General features: G+C 35.7%; 1 protein-coding gene across 8 annotated transcripts in view; it reads left to right on the forward strand.

The window, feature by feature from the left end:
* The window catches only part of CCSER2 (coiled-coil serine rich protein 2), a 186,123-nt gene that overhangs the window by 33,984 nt on the left and 130,418 nt on the right, over positions 1 to 21,721 (forward strand). For all 8 annotated transcript variants that reach the window (XM_016918773.4, XM_016918774.4, XM_001155270.5 and 5 more), the window contains 2 exons: positions 8,430 to 9,885; positions 11,035 to 11,231. In XM_016918773.4, the coding sequence (XP_016774262.1) occupies positions 8,469 to 9,885; positions 11,035 to 11,231 (1,614 nt within the window). In that variant the 5' untranslated portion in view covers positions 8,430 to 8,468. The remainder of the gene's footprint in view (positions 1 to 8,429; positions 9,886 to 11,034; positions 11,232 to 21,721) is intronic.

The following is a 21,721-nucleotide window of genomic DNA, read 5'->3' on the forward strand; positions in this document are numbered from 1 at the left end:
AAACCACAAATTCCTTTTGAGCTTAACTTTTACAAGTTACTTTGAACTCCATTTATGTGAGTGAAAATGAAGTTGTAGCTGGAGCACAGAAAGGTCATATTGATACAATAAAGAGGCTTTGTGTTGAGCATGGCATGTCCTCTTTAAAACTTTGAAGAATCTGGAAGTAAGTGCACCATTTTAAACCTTTACTTTGGCTAAAGTTGTCATTTTTGCTTATTTAATTGGTATTTTATTTTATTTTAATTTATTTTATTTTATTTTTGAGATGGAGTTTCACTCGTCACCCAGGCTGGAGTGCAATGGCGCAATCTCTGGTCACTGCAACCTCTGCCTCCTGGGTTCAAGCAATGCTCTAGCCTCAGCCTCCCAAGTAGCTAGAATTACAGGTGCCTGCCACCACGCCCAGCTAATTTTTTTTTTTTTTTTTTTTTTGTATTTTTAGTAGAGATGGGGTTTTACCATGTTGGCCAGGCTGGTCTCAAACTCCTGACCTCAGGTGATCCACCCGCCTTGGCCTCCCAAAGTGCTGGGATTACAGGTGTGAGCCACCACACCCAGGTATTTTTTTTTTTTTTTTTTTGTATTTTTTAGTAGAGATGGGGTTTTACCATGTTGGCCAGACTGGTCTCAAACTCCTGACCTCAGGTGATCCACCTGCCTGGGCCTCCCAAAGTGCTGGGATTACAGGTGTGAGCCACCACGCCTGGCCGCTTATTTAATTGCTATAATCAAGCTTTTGAATCAGCTTATGCCACAGATGACAGCCAGGAAAAAATGGGAAAAGGGGATATGAAAGAAGTAGTTGAGTAACACAAGGTTAAAAAAAATTACTTTAAATTCTGATCTAGTTGTCTGAACTTGAAAGCAGATTTCCGAAGTAACTGCTTATACGTGTGTAGTCATCAGTATTGTTGTTCAGTTAATTGCTCTTGTACTTAGTAGTGAGTTTATGTCTGTTTAAACCCCTAAAATGCAGACAATTTATACCTTCTAAAAAACTATTTGAAAAACTAAAAAAAGACAGTGAGTGGGTGGTTCCTCAGATGATGAGGTAATGGATATGAAAGGAGTTTGAAAAAGTGACAGCTCTTACTGTTCTTCTGCTAAATTTCTGTAATTAATATCTAGGTCCTTTGCAGTCTTTATGGTTTTCCTCTGACATTAGCCATTCAGTCCCTTCCTTCATTCTTGTCCCTTGTTGTTAGTAGGCTTCTCAGAATACAGGCAGCATCGCTTAACGAAGGGGATCTGTTCTGAGAAATGCCTCCTTAGGCCATTGTTGTTCTGTGAACATCATAGAGTATACTTACACAGATGCAGATGGTATAGCCTACTACACACCAAGGCTATATGGTATACTATCTTGCTTATAGGCTACAAACCTGTACAGCATATTACTGTATTGAATACTGTAGGCAGTTGTAACACAATGGTAAGGAATTGTTTATCTAAAGTTATGTAAACATAGAAAAGGTACAATAAAAATACTATATAAAAGAGAAAAAATGGTATACCAGTATGGGGCACTTGAATGGAGCTTACAGGACTGAAAGTTGCTCTGGATGAGTTAGTGAGTGAGTGGTGAGTGAATGTGAAGGCCTAAGACATCATTGCACACTAGTATAGACTTTATAAACTCTGTACAAACAGATACAATAAATATGTAAAAAATAAAGTAATTGCATTACAATGTTACAATGGCTAGCATGTCACTAGGCTATAGGAATTTTTCAGCTCCACTGTAATCTCATGGGACCATCGTTGTAAATGTAGCCCATTATTGACTGTAACATCATTGCTTGGCTCACTGACTGTATTTCATTCCTTTGTCATGAAGGCAGTTTTCATTGGCCCTGGAATCAGGTAAACTTGAACCCGAATCCTCTGACAGTTTATGAATTTGTGACTTTGGACAAGTATATTAGCCTCTCTGAATCTTGGTTTTAGCTATTTAAGATGGGAAGAAATCTACTACCTTATAATGTTATGAAGATTAAACAAAAAGTATGAAGTGGTAAGCATGGTACCTATCATGTAAGTGCTTAATAATATTTGCTGCTGCTTTTCCCTTATCCAATTGTGGATTTCTTTTAAAAGCGAGAAGCTTGATTTACAGTTTTAAAAAAAGGCATTTATAAGTATTTTTGAATTTTTTTTTGTTTTTTTTTTTTTGAGATGGAGTCTGGCTCTTTTGTCCAGGCTGTAGTGCAGTGGTGCGATCTCGGCTCACTGCAACCTCTGCCTCCCGAGTTCAAGTGATTCTTGTGCCTCAGCCTCCCGAGTAGCTCAGATTACAGGTGTGTGCCACCATGCCTGGCTAATTTTTGTATTTTTGGCAGAGACAGGGTTTCACCATATTGGCCAGGCTGGTCTCGAACTTCTGACCTCAGGTGATCTACATGCTTCAGCTGCCCAGAGTGCTGGGATTATAGGCGTGAGTCACCACGCCCGGCCTGAAAAAAAATTTTTAAATATTAAATACCAATACTGTAAATTTGCTATACTTTAAAAAATTATTCTTGCAGAAACTAAACAAAACTGACATTTTCAAGCACTGGTCCAGATATTAGTCTTAGTTCACCACTAAATTAAAGCTCACAGATGGTATTAAAGTGTCTCAGAGATTATATCATTAGATGATGTAGGCAACATGTATTTTTTCAAATTGTTAATGAATGGATTTTTTAGACACCTAACAGATTACAGTTTAGGTAAAGTGCATCAAAGACAGCGCATGGCTACCAAAATGAAGCAGACTCACAATGTCTATTTTATTTTATTTCAAAATTATAAGCAAATATAAGTGAAAATTTCATGAACTTTTAAAGACAGATGGTAGCTCATCAACAAATGAAGTGATAATATTCGTAACGTAAACTTCATAGTGGAGCTGTCAGACTAGTTTATCTTAAGACCAAAGTTCAAGATGATTGATGTGATTTGTGTTGCAATTATTTGTACATTTAGAAATCATTATTCTTCATAGAGAATAGCACATTCAGGTTCTAACATTATTCTTTTCCCCCACAAACTGGTGGAACCACAAACACCAGTAACAGTGTGTCTCTCTTGTGGGCTCATCTTGTGCCTCTAAGTTATTAATACTGAAGATGCTCTTGGGAGATAACATGTATTACCCTCATCTTAGGCAGGAAAATAGAGGCATAGAGAAAGGAAAGAATATAATTTTCTTTCCGTGGTCTACTTGTGACAGGCGGGGAAATGTTAAAGCCTTTCTGACTCACAGGCTCTTTAATCTTTAACATGTATTATTTATTGATTTGCAAAATGACCCTAATATGTAATATCAATACCAGTTTTCTTATGTTTATACCGAAAGTGGTTGTGGGTATGGTAGTATGTTTTGTGGAAAAGACCATTATCAAAAATGAGGAAGACAGTTGTCTGGCATGGATATTGCCACTGTCCCTTGCTCTGCTCCTGGCAAACATTGCTGCTTGATCATGTCACTACTCCAGAAGCTAGATTTGACCTCAGCATCCTTTTTGTTTTTTAAAAATTTTAATGTTAAATTTTTAGTAGAGATGAGGTCTCACTATGTTGCTCAGTATGGTCTTCAACTCCTGAGCTCAAGCGATCCTTTCGCCTCAGCTTCCCAAACTGTTGAGATTACAGGTGTGAGCCACTGTGCCCGGCCTCGGAATCCTTTTCAACATATTGCCCAAGGGAGCTATTACCAGTCAATCACAGGTCCACAAAACAAAGTTCTTTTTTAGTCTTTCCTTACTGTTGAATTAATTTACATTAAGAGATTATGAATTTACTTAAAAGTTGAGGATCTATTAAATTTGTAGTCCTGTAGCTGGCCTTAAAGTACAGTATATAAGACTTAGTTTATGTTCTCAGCAGGTTTACTTTCCTGTGGGTCAAATAGACATGCACACAATTAGAAGACAAACTCAGCTATATTATTGCTGTGAAGAGAATAGAGAATGATGTAAGATTAATTTTAACTGGAAACGTTGGTGGATGTGGTGATTTTGGACTTTGAGGATAGAATCTTCCAAGGGGTCTTTAGCAAAGGCACAGAAGTTAGAAAATATAGGATGGATTTTGGGCAATGACAAATAACGTATCTTGGCTGAAGTATATAACAAGGATAAGGTAGAACCAGATAGAGTAGCTTGCTCCCTGTACAATGAGTTTTGGGTTTTATTTTGTTGCTCCTAGTCTCACAGATGGTTTTTAATCAGTAGAATGACGTGATCCAGATCTGTGCTTTAAGAAGATAACTGCTGACAGTTTGAATAGAAGTAAGGTTGGAATCTTGACAAATGTAGGAATCCTTGGTAGTAGTACAGGAAGAAATGATGAGCATAAGAACTAGAATTGTGGAATGGAAGTGGTGAATTTAGAATAAATTTTTAATGGTAAAATTAATGTGATTCCTATAGGATTAAGTTATCCCCAGAGGCTCCAGCATTTCTTTGGAAGGTTATCCAGTTATTTCCTTTGTATATTCCAAGTTTAAAAAATTTTTTAAAGGTGATTTTTTTTCTCTACTTGTATTTCTGGAGAATTATTTCTTTATCCTTGGTATTTCATTAACTTAAATAGGATACGTATTTGCATCTGTGATTTGATATATTTTTTTCTTTCCCTCCATAGATTTTTTTCACCTTTATTTTAGGGATATTTTCTATTATGTCCTCCTGCCTTTTCTCTTCCATTTAATTAGTTATTCTACTTCAGGGATACTAATTATCTTTCTGTTCAGCCTTTGTCCTACATTTTCTTTCTAATTCAATATCTTTGTCTTTTTTTTCTCCTCGATACTTTTTTTTTTTTGAAACAGGGTCTCGCTCTTTCAGCCAGGCTGGAGTGCAGTGGCTTGATCACGGCTCACTGCAGCCTCGACCTCGTGGGCTCAGTTGATCTTCCCGCTTTAGCCTTCTGAGTAGCTGGGACAACAGGTGTGTGCCACCATGCCTGGCTAATTCTTGTATTTTTTTTTGTAGAGATGAGGTTTTGCCATGTTGTCCAGGCTGGTCTCACACTCCTGGTCTCAAGTGATCAACCCACCTTAGCCTCCTTGATATACTCTTGTTACCTTAAGATTTTTCTCCTTGCCATTTGTTTAAGTCTTTGCTTCTTTTCCTTGCTTTTTTTTTTTTTCTTTCAAATTCATTGTTCTTCTTAATTGGTTTCCTTAACGCTGAAGCCTTTCTTTTCAATTTACCTGTTTGGTCTTTTCATCTTTGGGCTTTTGTTTCATTAGATGCATGTTCTTATTAGGTTGTTCTGTGTTACAAGAAACTGTTTATATGATTGTATGGGCATTTCTTTTTGTCTTGCTTAGGCTTAATTTGGATACCTAGGTCAAGACTTCGCTTTTGCCCTTCTGTGGCCCTATGCTTTCCCATCTCCTTAGATTGCGTTAAATGTCCTATACCAGTCTCATTTCATACTGCTGAGGGTACAGTACATGTCTATGGGCTTCAGATCCTTCCCTCAACTCAGTATAGGGACTTAGAGGTTGGCAGATCCTGGTGATGCCTCTGCCTAGGTTTTGAAGCCTCTGTGCTCGGGATATTTTTCCTCAGCTTTTGTAGGGCATGGCAAATCAAATTTTTCTATCCAAGCTAGAGGTATTTCTTAAAATTTTCAAGTTTTTTAGTTCACATTTCTTTCTCACTACTGCTTCCAGGCAGTAATCAGGCTGCCAGTCATTCTGTACCATACAGAATTTTTTTCTGTCCGCTACTTTTTAAACTTTATAAGTTCTTAGTTTAAATAGTTTTTTGTATTACAGTGTGTAACTGATAGGTTTTCTGCTAAAAAAAAACCACATACACACAAATATATATATATATATATATCTTAGTTGTTGGTAACAGGACGTTCTTTAGTCTTTTTTCACTCTATACTTGAACATTTGTACGATTTTCTAAATATTTACTTTTGACATAATAACATGTATTATAGGAACTCTACTTCTTAGGCCAGGGTTGACTTGGAATCAGTTGTTTTAAAAATAAAAAAAAAATTCTCATGGCTTTAGTAATTTAAGGTTTTTCGAATGTCTTCTAGCTTTTATAAAACCATGTATTTTTTAAAAAAAATAATATGTTCTTTAATTACCTTTTATTTCACTGGCTTTAAGGGAACAGGTGATTTTTGGCTGCATGAATGAATTGTGTAGTGGTGAAGTCTGAGATTTTAGTGCACGTGCCACCCAAATAGTGTACATTGTACCCTACTACATTGTGTAGTTTTTAAAAAATCTCTCATCCCTCTCCCATCATCCCCCTTTCTGAGTCTCCAGTATCCATTATTCCTCTCTGTATGCCTTTGCATACCCATAACTTAGCTCCTAATTACAAGTAAGAACATGTGGTATTTGGTTTTTCATTCCTGAATTACTTCAGAATAATGGCCTCCATCTCCATCCACGTTGCTTCAAAAGATATTATTTCATTCTTTTTTATGGCTGAGTAGTATTCCATGGTTTATTTTTTTAATTCACTCATCGGTTGATGGGTACTTAGGTTGGTTCCACATCTGGCAATTGTGAATTTTGCTGTGATAAACATACATATGCAGGTTTTTTTTTTTTTTGATACAGTTTTCCTTTGGGTAGATACCCAGTAGTGAGATTGCTGGATCAAATGGTAGATTTAGTTCTTTGAGAAATCTACATACTGTTTCCCATAGAGGTGGTACTAATTTACATTACCACCAGCAGTACCTAAATGTTCCCTTTTCATCACATCTATGCCAATATCTGTTGTTTTTTGACTTTTTAATAATAGCCATTCTGGCTGGGATAAGGTGATATCTCATTGTGGTTTTAATTTGCACGTCCCTGATGATTAGTGATGTTGAGCATTTTTTTTCATGTTTCTTGGTCATTGTATACCTTCTTTTGAAAAATGTTTGTTGATGTTATTTGCCCTCTTTTTGATGGGATTATTTTTTTCCTTGCAGATTAGTTGGAGTTCCTTATAGATTCTGGATATTAATCTTTTGTTAGATGCATAGTTTGCAAGTATTTTCTCCCATTCTGTGGGTTGTCTGTTTACTCTGATTATTTTTTGCTGAGCAGAAGCTTTTTAGTTTAATTAGGTCTCATTTATTTTTTTGTTGCATTTGCTTTTTGTGTCTTAGTCATAAATTCTTTGCCTAGACCAATATCCAGAAGAGTTTTTCCTAGGTTTTCTTCTAGCATTTTTATGGTTTCATGCCTTGGATTTAAGTCTTAAATCCATCTTGGTTGATTTTTGTATATGGTAAGAGATAGGGATCCAATTTCATTCTTCTACATGTGGCTATCCAGTTTTCCTGGCAACATTTATTGAATAAGGCGTTCTTTTCCCAATTTTCATTTATGTATGCTTTGTCAAAGGTCAGTTGATTGTATTTGGCTTTATTTCTGGGTTCTCTACTCTGTTCCTTTGCTCTATGTATGTACTTTTATACCAGTACCATGCTGTTTTTGTTACTATAGTAGCCTTGTAGTATAATTTGAAGTTGAGTAATGTGATGCCTCCAGATTTGGTTTTTTAAGATTGTTTTTTGGTTCCATATGAATTTTAGGATTGTTTTGTCTAATTCTGGGAAAAATGATGTTGGTATTTCAATACAAATTGCACTGAATCTGTAGACTGCTTTGGGCAGCATGGTCATTTTCATGATATGGATTCCTCTAATGCATGAGTGTGGGATGTATTTCCATTCGTTTGCATTGTCTGTGATTTCTTTCAGAAGTGTTTTGCACTTCTTGTAGAGATCTTTTACTTCCTTGGTTAAGTATACCTAGGTATTTTATTTTATTTTTTTGCAGCTATGGTCAAAGGGATTGAGTTCTTGATTCTCAGCTTAGTCATTGTTGGTATGCTACTGATTTGTGTACTTTGATTTTGCAACCTGTGACTTTACTGGATTTATCAAATCTTGGAATCTTTTGGAGGAGTCCGTAGGATTTTCTAGATATATAATCATATCATTGGCAAACAGAGATAGTTTGACTTCTTCTTTTCCAATCTGAATGCCTTTTATTTCATTCTCTTGCCTGAGTGCACTGGCTGTGGCTTTCCATATGTTCTTATTTTTAAAGGAGAGACTTTTACCCAAAATGAAAAAATTATTTGGATTGGAAATTGGAAGAAGTACTCTGTAAGTATTATTTTTTACATAGTCAAATTTGGTGGTTTAATTTTATGTCTAGATTTTGCTGTCATTCATAGCATACATTTATAAAAGTTTATAAAAATGTTCTTTATTTTCTTCCAACATAAAGTTATTAATTTAATTAGTGCATTCGGTATTTACCAGGAGTTCTGTAGGAATCATGAGTAGCTTTTGGGTTTTTCTGCATATAAAAGTGTAAGTATCATATTATGTAATAATTCATGTAATTATCCTTATTTAGGAATGTTTAATGTACTTCTTTTTTCTCTTCACAGATTCTTTCAACTTTTAAGAACAAATGCACCTTATAGCTCATGGAAGAAAAAACACAAATCAAGACATTTTTGGGTTCCAAGTTGCCAAAGTATGGAACAAAATCTGTAAGAAGTACATTGCAGCCAATGCCAAATGGGACACCTGTTAATTTATTAGGAACTTCCAAGAATAGTAATGTCAAAAGTTACATCAAAAATAATGGCTCTGATTGTCCATCATCTCATTCATTTAATTGGAGGAAAGCAAATAAATATCAGCTTTGTGCACAAGGTGCCGAAGAGCCTAACAATACTCAAAATTCACATGATAAAATAATTGATCCTGAAAAACGTGTTCCTACTCAAGGAATGTTTGATAAAAATGGGATAAAGGGAGGTTTGAAAAGTGTTTCTTTATTCACATCAAAGTTAGCAAAGCCATCCACTATGTTTGTGTCATCTACAGAGGAGTTAAACCAAAAGTCTTTTTCTGGACCATCTAATTTGGGTAAATTCACCAAAGGCACATTATTAGGAAGGACTTCATATTCTTCGGTCAATACTCCAAAATCACAGTTGAATGGATTTTATGGAAACAGATCAGCTGGTAGCATGCAAAGGCCTAGAGCGAACTCCTGTGCCACCAGAAGCAGTTCTGGAGAAAGCTTAGCTCAATCCCCAGACAGTAGTAAATCTATTAATTGTGAAAAAATGGTAAGGTCACAAAGTTTTTCACATTCCATTCAGAATTCATTCCTTCCACCTTCATCTATAACCAGATCACATTCCTTTAATAGAGCTGTGGATCTTACAAAGCCTTATCAGAACCAACAGCTATCCATTAGAGTGCCTCTACGGTCAAGTATGCTAACAAGAAATTCCCGGCAGCCAGAAGTACTCAATGGGAATGAACATTTGGGGTATGGATTTAATAGGCCTTATGCTGCTGGTGGAAAGAAGTTGGCTTTATCAAATGGCCCAGGTGTAACTTCTACTTTAGGTTATAGAATGGTTCATCCCTCTCTACTGAAATCTAGCCGATCTCCATTTTCTGGGACTATGACAGTTGATGGAAATAAAAATTCACCTGCTGACACATGTGTCGAGGAAGATGCTACAGTTTTGGCTAAGGACAGAGCTGCTAATAAGGACCAAGAACTGATTGAAAATGAAAGTTATAGAACAAAAAACAACCAGACCATGAAACATGATGCTAAAATGAGATACCTGAGTGATGATGTGGATGACATTTCCTTGTCGTCTTTGTCATCTTCTGATAAGAATGATTTAAGTGAAGACTTTAGTGATGATTTTATAGATATAGAAGACTCCAACAGAACTAGAATAACTCCAGAGGAAATGTCTCTCAAAGAAGAGAAACATGAAAATGGGCCACCACAGGATATGTTTGATTCCCCCAAGGAAAATGAAAAAGCCTTCAGTAAAACTGATGAATGGATAGATATAAGTGTCTCTGGTAAATATTACTTACCTTAAGTTTTTTTGCTTTCTTTTAAATAATATAACTGAACTTACATTCAGGATTATCTTCAGATAGATTTCAAGATATTATCAGTTTCACGGAGGGATAGATCTAGACAAAATTGAGGTGGGGCAACGTTTATTTTCCTGTGACTTTTGCTCCATACCCCATTTTTCACCCTATCCAAGACAATATTAATAAAACCACTCTTAACCTTTGTTGTTCTTTGGCTGTTATACACAGCCTATTCCTGCTTAGTATATGCAGTGCTTCTAAATGACTTCCCCTGCTTACCTCAACCAGTGTGGTATGCCATTAAACAAACCATCTCTTCTCTTAGGATAGCATTTCATTGCTATTTGTTAAGAGTAAAGCTGTACCAAAGGGTACAATGAGATAATATAGGTTATGTCTAATCTCACGGATTTTTTTATCCTAGAAAATTCTTCTTGTTTAGCAATTTTTTAGATACACTTCCTGAGAGAGCTTTATTTATTTATTAAACTGAAGAAAGTGAAATAATACCTGTTAAACATTTCCTCTTATGTTTGGTTATCCTGTTACTAAATGCTGGATAAAATGTATTTGGTATTTGTATGCCCATATACCTGAATAAAGAACAACTAAAGGGATTAGATATAGACATGTGGTATAATCAGGGGACTAGATCGTGCATAGAAATGCATGTACAAACCCTTGATTGTCTATAGGTCTTCTAAAAGAGACTGCCGGAACAAGTTTATTTCCTTATAGGGAGGCAATTATGAGTACCCTACATTATTTAATCTATGAAGTTAAATAGTGTACACAGAGGAAAAGGAGTTTCCTGGCCAGTGTTTAAAAATAAATATCTTGGGAAATATAGGAATATGAGGGTTTATTTACATGTTTGGAAATATTACAGAAGTGAAAGATGACTAAATGAATTTTCTTTTCCTCTATTAGAAAATATTTCAGTAGGTTATTTTAAAGATTTTGGCTCTTGATGTTTTTATTGCTTAGGATATAGAAAATGCTACAGTTATGAGTGTTTTTTTTGAGCCAGCTTTTTTGCTATGATATATCAAATTATTAGCACTTATATTTTTAGGACATGAGAAACAATTATATTTTTGTGAATCAATAACCTTTTTTCTCTTGAAGACAGGAGTGAATGTACAAAACATGCTTCTGGGAATAATTTGGTTTCACCAGATACAGACTACAGAGCTGGTTCTTCGTTTGAACTCTCTCCATCTGATAGCTCTGATGGAACATACATGTGGGATGAAGAAGGCTTGGAACCCATTGGAAATGTCCATCCAGTTGGGAGCTATGAGTCCTCTGAAATGAACAGCATAGTATGTATGGATTTATATACTCTTGGAATATTTTGTTTACCCTACTATAGAGAGACTTGTGATGTGATTGATTTTGTAAAAAATTTATGAATTAACTTTACTACTTTGAGAAATGGAAATTCATATTTGTTAAGAGCCTATAAAATATCTGACTCTAATATGAAATAAAGCATGGAGAATATATGACATTTGACTTAAATATACTCAACATGTTTACATATATATTCCTCATACATATGTGCATACTATATTAGTAGGTTAATCTATGCCAGTGGTTCTCAAAGACTGGGGGAGGAGGTCAGTGACTGGAGGTGGTTTTGGTTGTCATATTGATGAGTGCTTCTTGGCATCTAGTGGGTAGATGCCAAGGATGTTGTTTAACATCCCACAGTCCACAAGACAGAGACCACAATGAATTATCTAGCCTAAGATGGCAGTAGTGCTGCTGTTGAGAAACCTTGGCCTGTGCTATACTGAGGTAACATTGAAGTGCCAACTCTCAGTGGGATAATACAATACAAGTGTATTATTTTACTCTTAGAAAGTTTGTTGTGGGTCTGGACAGCTCTCTAGGGCAGCTGTCTTTAGTGATCTAAGCTGCTTTGATTTTGGGGCTTGACCATCTTTTGAGGTCCCTTCTTTTCACTATGGCAGAGGAAGAGAGTGCCAGAGGGTCTCACACGTATAATTACTTGCGTTGGCCTGCAGGCAACACTTGGCACTTCCGTTCATGATCTGTTGACCAGAACTAATCATGTGGTCCCATCTGAGTACTAAAGGGACAGGAAGTGTAATCTTTGTGTGTCCCTGGAAGGCAAGGGAATCAGCTATGGGCAAGTGTTAGAAGACCTGCCATGAATTTATATGTGCATATTTTAAGAAACATGGCAAGTAATGTGGATAATATGCCATATGGGTAAAGTGTAATTGGTATGTTTAAAGTGATTCATTGCAGTTATTCAGTATATAAAATACGATTTCCCAGTAGTTGTATGGGAAAATTGGTAGTCTGTGGATATATTAAATTCCAAGTGGATTTCAGGCAGTGTAATTTTCTATACTCCTATAAACCTTTTACTTAAGCCATTGTTAACAGAGGCTTAAATTGCACAAACATTTTTTTTAACCGTTGTCAACACCTTGCATACAAACATTTAATTTAGAGACAGTGTCTTCATCTCATTAGATAAAGGAGGCTCAGAAAAGATAACAGTTTAAGACCTTACATGCTGTCTTACTAGGAGTTTTAAGGCAAATATGATTGAAGTGCAAATGAAAATGGTGTCCAGCAGATGGCAGCAATAAACCACTTAGTACCTGACAGTTTTTGGAGGCTAACCACCTTGATTCAGTTCATTGTTGCTGTAACTAATCACAAAATAGCTTTCTCTCAAAGATTTCAGAATGCATCTGGATTAACTGTTAGTCCTTAAGATCCATGAGTTTCCTCCTTGTTCAGTAGGTTTATGTCTATTGGTATGGGAAGAAAAAAACATGCATTCTGTGCTTTGGAACAAGATAGTGTTTCTGTCTTTCTCTTCTGATCTAAGGAGAAGATGACAAAGTCTGAGAAAGAATAGAGAATTGATGGCAAAAGTTGAGAACCATGTGTTGAGTTCTCGTACAGTGATGTAGGATTTACCATTTTTGCTCTGAAGTTACGTGAATTTTTTGTTTTGTATAAATTTTAGGCGTGTACCTGTTCAGAATTGTTAGTTTTTTTTTTTTGGGTGAATTGGACTTTCCATCATTACTTAGTGATCTTCTCTATCTCTAACTATGCTTTTTGTTTTCACACTCCTTTTTTTCCAAATATTAATATACCTTACCAGTTTTATTTATATATTTTCTCTTCTTTTACTATCAGCCTTTTTTATGTATAGCAAATAGTTTATTATTTTAAAATTTTCAGTTTGTCTTTTTCTTTTGACTAGTGAGTTTAATCCTTTTATGTTTGTATTGTTATACTTGGACTGTATTTACTCTGCCATCTTATTATTTTTATTTAAATTGTCTTGCTTTTTTTTTCTGTTTCTTTTTCTTTTTTTTTTTCCTACAGTGGTTCAAAATAGTATCTCTTACTTAACCCTTCAAGACCTTTAGCATATTCTCACTTTTCTTGTCTCTGCAACACTGCTTCTACCAGTCCAGGTAAAGATAAGGAGCTTTCACTAGAATGTACATCAACTGTGTCACTTCTAACACAGTTTAGTTCCACCCACTGTTCATTTCTGCTGACATTGTTTTTGTAGTAAGTCTTCCTTTTTGAAAGAAACAGTGTGTTGATATACATTCTGATGCAATCTCCTAATCATGTCAAGGATCCCAACAAATAGTTTGTAGACTGATTAATTTTCATAACACCAGTCTAGAATCCTGGCTATTTATTTGTTTACATGCTACCAGTATTATGCAGAGGTCTAATTTATGTACAGTAAAATGCACAAATCTTCTGCAGACAGACCAGAGAATTTTGATAAATTTGTATGCTTGTTTGACAATCATCCATATTAAGATATAGAATACGCCCATCGCTCCAGAGTGTTCCCTTTCTGTTCCTTTCAGTCAGTCATTCTCTTACTCTGCAATCACTGTTGGTTTTGGTCACTATAAATTAGCTTTGACTGTTCTTGAACTTTATATAAATGAAATCATAAAGGTGCTGGTTTATATCTAGCTTCTTTTCATTAATATTATGTATTTGTCAGTTGTAGTTTCTTTACTCTTATATCATATTCCTTTGTGTGAATATACTACAACTTATCTTATTGTTCATGGGCATTTAGGTTGGTTCCAGTTTCTGGCTATTAGAGTATTGCATGATTGTGAAGATTTTGATGTATGTTTTTTTGGTGAACACTTATTCATTTTTGTTGGGAAAATGTGTAGGAGAGAGATTCCTGGGTTATAGGCTATGCTGATGGATAAAGATGCTGTCAGTGTTTCAAAGTGATTGTGCCTGTTTACACTCCCCACTGGCAGTAAATGAACATTCCGGAAAATTCACCTTCTTGTCTATTCTTGGTGCTTTCTGCCTTTTTGCATTTTTGCTATTTTGTGGGTATAGTAGTATTGCATTGAGATTTTGTCTTGTATTTTTTGATAACTACTCACAGAGCACCTTCACATATGTTTATTGGGCCATTAGGATATATCCTCTTCTGTGAAGTGTCTTGTGTTGGGTTTGTTTTCTTAATGATTTGTAAAAATTCTTCATATTTTTTGACATAAATATTTATTTTGTATCAATATGTAGATGTTTGTATTCATGTGTATATTTACATTTTATATATGTAGAGTGTATTCTTTACTGTGAGTTGCTTTTGAAATCTTAGTGTCTGTTGATATAGAACTTACCAATTTTGATATTGTCCAGTTTTACAAGTTTTCCCTTTACCGTTACCACTTTTTTTAAAACTGTTTGTGAAGTCTTTTCCCACCTTAATATCATGAATATATGTTTCAATGTTTTGCTCTAAAAGCATTATTTATTTTTAACCTTTTACCTGTAGGTCTCTAGTCCCCATCTAGAAATTATCTTTGTGTATGGTGTGAGATAGATGTCACGATTAATTTATTTTAGTCATCTTTCCCCCACTGTACTTCAGGGTCATCTTCGTCATAAATCAGTGACTGCATATATAAATATTTCATTGCATAGACAAATATTTCTGTTTATTTTGTCAGTTATATGTTATTTTCATTATCGTAGCTTTAAAATAAATTTTGCTGCCTGGTAGGGTAAGTCTTCCAGCTTTGTTCTTTTCCAAGATTTCTGTAGCACTTCTTAACCTTTTGTATTTCCAATTAAATATTAGAATGAGCTTGTCAGTTTCCAGGAAGGACCTGCAGGGATTTTGAATGGGATTGCATTGAATTTATAGATGATTTTGGAGAGAATTGACATATTTATGATGGAGATATAGTCCTCCATTAATTTCAGACTTTAGAAATACTTCTTGCTAATGTTTTGTACTTTTCTATAAAATGTTACGCATGTTTGATTTTGACACTCTAAGTGGTACCATTTTTATAATTTTATGAGTTTTTGTTGTATATACAAATACACCTGATTTTTGTCATGTATATTTGACTTTTCTAATAACCTTGTAAATTCATCTACTAGTTACAATAATTTGCCTTTGGATGATTTTGGAACTTGTATATACATTCTATAATCATACCATTTGCAAAAAAGTTGCCTCACCACCCCAGCGCTTGCCCTATTACACAAGTTAGGACCACCAACATGATGTTGAATTGAAATGGTGATAGAATTTCAGAGAGAAAGCCTTAATAGTTCACCATTAAAGTTTTTGGGAGTTGAGAGGGAGTTTAATCAGAGTATGGAAATTCTCTTTTATTTTGTTTGCTGAATTTTTGTTGTGAATGAATATTAAGTTTTACCAAATGCTTTCTCTACATCTGTTGAGATAATGAATTTTTTTTTGTGTTAGTGTGGTAGATTGCATGGCTTGATTTTCAAATAGTAAACTACCTTTCCATTCTTAGAATACATTCACTTGGTCGTGATGTATTATCTTTTCAAATGTTGTTAAACTAGATTTTCTAATTTTTATATTTTAAAATTATTTTTTAAAATTAAAAAAATTTTTTTTTTTTTTGAGACGAAGTCTCGCTCTTCTCACCCAGGCTGGAGTGCGATGGCGCAATCTTGGCTCACTGCAACCTCTGCCTCCCAGGTTCAAGCGTTTCTTCTGCCTCAGCCTCCCGAGTAGCTGGGATTACAGGCGCCTGCCATCACGCCTGGCTAAATTTTGTATTTTTAGTAGAGACAGGGTTTCACCATGTTGGCCAGGCTGGTCTCGAACTCCTGACCTCAGGTGATCCGCCCGCCTTGGCCTCCCAAAATAGTGGGATTACAGGCATGAGCCACCGCGCCCGGCCTAAAAATTAATTTTTAGAAAAGAGATAGGGTCTATCTCTTTTTGTCCAGTCTGGCCTTGAACTCCTGGGCTGAAGTAATCCTCCTCCCACAGTCTCCCAGGTAGCTGGGACTACAGGTGCATGCCACTATACCCAGCTCTGCTAATAGTCTATGTTTTTGCATGTATGTTCATGAGTAAGATTGTTCTACTCTGTAATTTTCTTGTTTTTCTACTGATGTTCTTGCCATGTTTTGGTATCAAGATCATGCTGGCTTTATAATGAGTTGAGAAGTGTTTCTTATTTTTCTGTCCTTTGAAAGAATTTGTGTACAACTAATGTGCTTATTCCTTAGGTATGTAAAAGAATTTGCCAGAATTCAGCCTTCTGGACCTGGAGTTTTCTTTATGAGAAGGTTTTTAATAACAGTTTTAATTTTTAGATATTGGCATATTAAAATTTGTATGTATATTCGTGTTGGTTTTTGAAAATTTGTCCATTTCATCTAAACTTGTCATTTGTTGGTGAAAGTTGTTTAGGATTATCCTCTTTTTAACATCTTATAGGGACGTCTGCTTTTCATTCCTAATACTGGTTATTGGTGTTTCCTCTCTTTTTCTTCATTTCCAAGAACCAAATTTGGGCTTTGCTGATTTTTCTATATTGTGCTTATTTTCTGTTTTTATTGATTTTGGTTTATATCTTTATTTCCTTTCTTCTACTTTTCTTTAGTTTAATTTGTTTTTTCTTTTCCAAAGTTTTTGACATGGAAACTAGATAATTGATTTTTAGCCTTTCTCCCTTCTCTGGCATATGAATGAATTCTCATAAAGAGAAGCCTTTATTATTTGGGAAAGAATGCATTCAGTAAACACCCTAGTAGTAAATATAGCAGTTAGTTTCTTTTTATGTGCGTTGTTTTAAAATTATGAATTCTAAGGCATGTTGTATAGGCCATTTTCCTTAATGCATTTATATATCTGTGAACAATATACAGTATGATTTTGTACGTATTTTACAACTTAGGTAAGTGATACGTAATATTCTACAGGTTTCTTTTTTAACTCAATTTTATGTTTTTTGTGTATATGTGTATTTATATTGTAGTTCTAATTCATATTTATTACTTTATAATATTCTGTCATTTGAATATACCTGTATTTTTCTCTGTTCCCCTGCTAATCTACATTTCAGTTATTCTTTATTGCTAATAATAATGTCTACATGGTGTAGCAGTGAACATTCGGATTCAATTCTCTTTGATCATATAAGTCAGTTTCTTTAGGATATAAACCTAGCTATAGCGTTCCTAGGATATAAAACTAGGAATAGTGTATTTTCAACTTTAATGATATTATCAAACATCTCCCTAAAATGGTCCTACCAGTGTATACCTTCCAGTAGAGGATGAGAATTTCTGTCACTTATCATCTGAACCCCATATGTCGTCATCTGACTTCAACATTTTAATCAGTCTGGTGAGTGTGAGATGATACATAATTTTAATTTACATTTATACTATTATTGATTTTGTCATTTTTTCACACATTTTACTGGCAGTTTTATTTCCTTTTATGTAAATTTTTACTTCAGTGATTTTTCAGTTGGGTTTTGCCATTTTTCTTATTGATACGGAAGAGTTTTTTATGTGGTTGGAATTTAATTCTTGTTAAATGTGTTGCAGTAATCTTCTCTGAGCCTGTTGCTTCTGTTTTGTTTTTTGTATCTTTTTACCGTTCATAGTTTTTGCTTTTGACAATTAAATCTAGTAATGTTTTACTTCATGGTTTTTGCTTCACATGCTCATATATGGCGTGTGTGTGTAAGACACCCTTTCCCATCCTAAGGCCGTAGAGGTATTTTGTTTACAGAGGGATGTTATTGCATAATGATTAAGAGCCAGGGCTCCGGAACAAGCTAAGTTAAAACTCCACCTCTGTCATGTACTAGCTGTGTCTCCTTGGATTCTCTGTGTTCCTTTTTTTTTTTTTTTTTTTTTTTTTTTTTGAGACAGAGTGTAGTTGTGTCGCCCAGGCTGGAGTGCAGTGGCGCAATCTCGACTTACTGTAAGCGCCGCCTTCCTGGGTTCACGCCATTCTCCTGTCTCAGCCTCCCAAGTAGCTGGGACTACAGGTGCCTGCCACCACGCCAGGCTAATTTTTTTGTATTTTTAGTAGAGATGGGGTTTCACCGTGTTAGCCAGGATGGTCTCGATCTCCTGACCTCGTGATCTGCCCACCTCGGCCTCCCAAAGTGCTGGGATTACAGGCGTGAGCCACCATGCCCAGCCTCTCTGTGTTCCTTTTTAAAAAATATAGATGGTAATTGTACGCACCTCCAGGGCTGATGTTAGGAAGTACATGCCTGAATGGTATGACAGTCATGTGATTCCCTGGTGATACTGGTTGTTGTGTATTTTGAGTATCATCTCTCACTAACTCATGGGATTACTATGAACATTAAATGAGGTCATATATATAAAGTACTTATTAATGCCAGGGATATAACAAGAGCTCAGCAGATGTTTGTTATTTTGCTTTCTAATTGTTTTGTTTTACATTTAAGACTTCATCCGAAGTTGGTATTAGGCACAGTAATTTACACTCATTAATATTCTTCCACAATATGCTTGGGGTGCTATGCAGAAAAGAGTTAATGTCGCAGGTCTAAGATTGCCTCTTCTTAGATAACCTGCTTGAAAGGTTGGCACTTGGCTGGTAAACAGTTCCTTAGAGTGCTATAAAACTTTTCATAAATGATAAGAGCACAGTAGGCTTGCTGTGCCTAAATTGTTTGCACAGATAATGTGATTTATGCTGAATACCTGCTTTCCTTCTGGGAGTCTAGAATTTTGATATATGCGAGGCAGAGGGTACCCACAAGACCATCCCCCAGTGAAACCTTGGGAGCTGAGTTTCTTAAGAACATCCACGGTGGGCCGGGCGTGGTGGCTCATGCCTGTAATCCCAGCACTTTGGGAGGCTGAGGCAGGTGGATCACCTGAGGTCAGGAGTTCAAGACCAGCCTGACCAATACAGTGAAATCCTGTCTCTACTAAAAATACAAAAATAAGCCGAGTGTGGTGGCACGTGCCTGTAGTCCCAGCTACTCGGGAGGCTAGGAGAATTGCTTGAACCTGGGCGGCAGAGGTTGCAGTGAGCCCAGATCATGCCATTGCACTCCAGCCTGGGTGACAGAGCAAGACTTTCTCAAAAAAAAAAAGAACATCCGTCGTGGACAAGACTTTGCACTCTTTGCATGTATTGTCACAACTGGTTGCTGGAGGAATTAAGCACATCCTGTGTAACTCCATTGGGAGAGGACTCCTGGAAGCTTACACCTGATTTTGCCCCATGTGACTTTTCCTTTCTTATTTTGCTTTGTATCCTGCTGGAATAAATCTTAGTTGTTAATATTACTGTATGCTGAATCCTTTGACTCCTTTTAGTGAATTTTCTATTTTGGGAGTGGGCTTGGGGACTCCTGACACAGGTACTGATATGAAGTTATCTTTGTTTACTTCGTGGTAGCATCTTTTTTTGTTCCTCATCTTTTATATTAGTCCTTTGAAATAGCTATGGACTACCTACTACCTTTGGTTTCAGACTAGGATGAATTCTAGAGGAGTTGAGTAAATTGGCACTGATAGGTTAGGAAGTAGTTTACTACTTGTTACACTCTCAGTCTCAGAATTTTTGAACTCAATAAACTTTTAACTGATATTTAACTTTCTTGATTAAATATAGCATTTTTTCTGATAAATATTATTATAATCATTGTATGTGCACAATCTTAGGCAAAAACATTTTTTTCTCTTGTAAACACAGTGAGCCATACTCAGAATCTTCTTTGCAGCAATGCTAGGACAATACAAGAGCTCTCATTGAAGAATAGTTGAACTACAATGTCATGATGATTGATTTTCTAACACTGAAATATTTAGGAGGTGATAATTTTAAATCATCACATGGAGTGCCTTTATTTTTGGAATGATTTTTATAGGAGGCCCAAAGAAGTGTTTGAATCAGATCATCACTGAAAGTATCTGGCTTTATTTTTGTTTTATCAGCCTTGCCTTATCTTCACATAGTGGGGAAGTTTAACTCCTTATTTAAATGAGATTCTTGTTCACTTTAAAAGGTAAATCCAAAAACTTACTTGTATGCTTTTGACACACCAACAAGTAGGTATGCCTTCATTTTCATGAGGCTAACACATTTTATTTACATTTTTTAATCTGTGTTTTACTAAGAGGAGAGCTGGCTAGATTTGGGTTTCTACCTTGTGACTGATATAGCTAGACTTTATTGAGATTTAAATGTCTGCTGAATGTCATAATATTCTGAGCAGTGTTTGCGTGGGTATATGAGTTCCCTAGATTATTTGCACTGAAATTTGGAATTTCGCTAGTCCAAAAATATGGAAGAAGAATATAAAAATATCAAACCTGGCTTATATTTGCCTTACTTGGTTTTGAGTTTTAGAATGAATTTAGGAAGTTTTTAATTGCTCTCTAATTTTGTATCTGTGACATTTTACTTCGCTTGGGTTATTTAACTCTAAGGAAGAGACCAGAGATGCTTTGATCTTTTTATTTATTTATTTATTTATTTATTTATTTATTTATTTATTTTTATTTTGAGATGGCGTCTCCCTCTGTCTCCCAGGCTGGAGTGCAGTGGTGTGATCTCGGCTCACTGCAAACTCCACCTCCCGAGTTCACGCCATTCTCCTGCCTCGGCCTCCCAAGTAGCTGGGACTACAGGTGCCCGCCACCAGACCCGGCTGATTTTTTGTATTTTTAGTAGAGACGGGGTTTCACCATGTTAGCCAGGATGGTCTCGATCTCCTGACCTCATGATCTACCCACCTCAGCCTCCCAAAGTGCTGGGATTACAAGCGTGAGCCACCGTACCCGGCTGAGGTGCTTTATTCTTTCTAATGTGTATTCACATATACTATCTCAGGTGGTTGCACCTTCTCTACATTTTGCTAGTTTTTCACTTTATTTAACAATATTATACTACTGTCAAACTGTTTTCATTAAACTCTGGTGAGATCATATTGTTGTTGCTTTAAATCTGTATCTGAATAACAAAGATCAGAGCAGAACTAAATGAAATTGAAATTAAAAAATCATAAAAATGATCAATGAAATGAAAACTTGGTTCTTTGTAAGGATAAACAAAATTGACAGGCTGCCAGCTAGATTAGCCAAGAAAAAAAGAGGAAAGATTCACATAAGCCTGATCAGAAGTGATAAAGGTGATTTTACAACTGATGCCATGGAAATACAAAGGATCATCAGAGACTGCTATGAACATCTCTATGTGCACAAACTAGAAAACCTAGAGGAAGCGGATAAATTCCTGCAAACATAACATCCCAAGATTGATCCAGTAGGAAATAAAAATAATGAATAATGAAATTGAATTAGTCATTAAAAAAACTACCAACTAAAAAAAGCCCAGGACCGGACAGATTCACAGTCGAATTTTACTAGGCATGCAAGAGAGCTGGCATCAATCTTACTGAAACTATTCCAAAAAATTGAGGAGGCGGAGGAATTCCTTCTTAACTCATTGTATGAAACCAATATCATC

Source organism: Pan troglodytes, chromosome 8 (assembly GCF_028858775.2).
Source record: "Pan troglodytes isolate AG18354 chromosome 8, NHGRI_mPanTro3-v2.0_pri, whole genome shotgun sequence".
NCBI classification, from domain to species: domain Eukaryota; kingdom Metazoa; phylum Chordata; class Mammalia; order Primates; family Hominidae; genus Pan; species Pan troglodytes.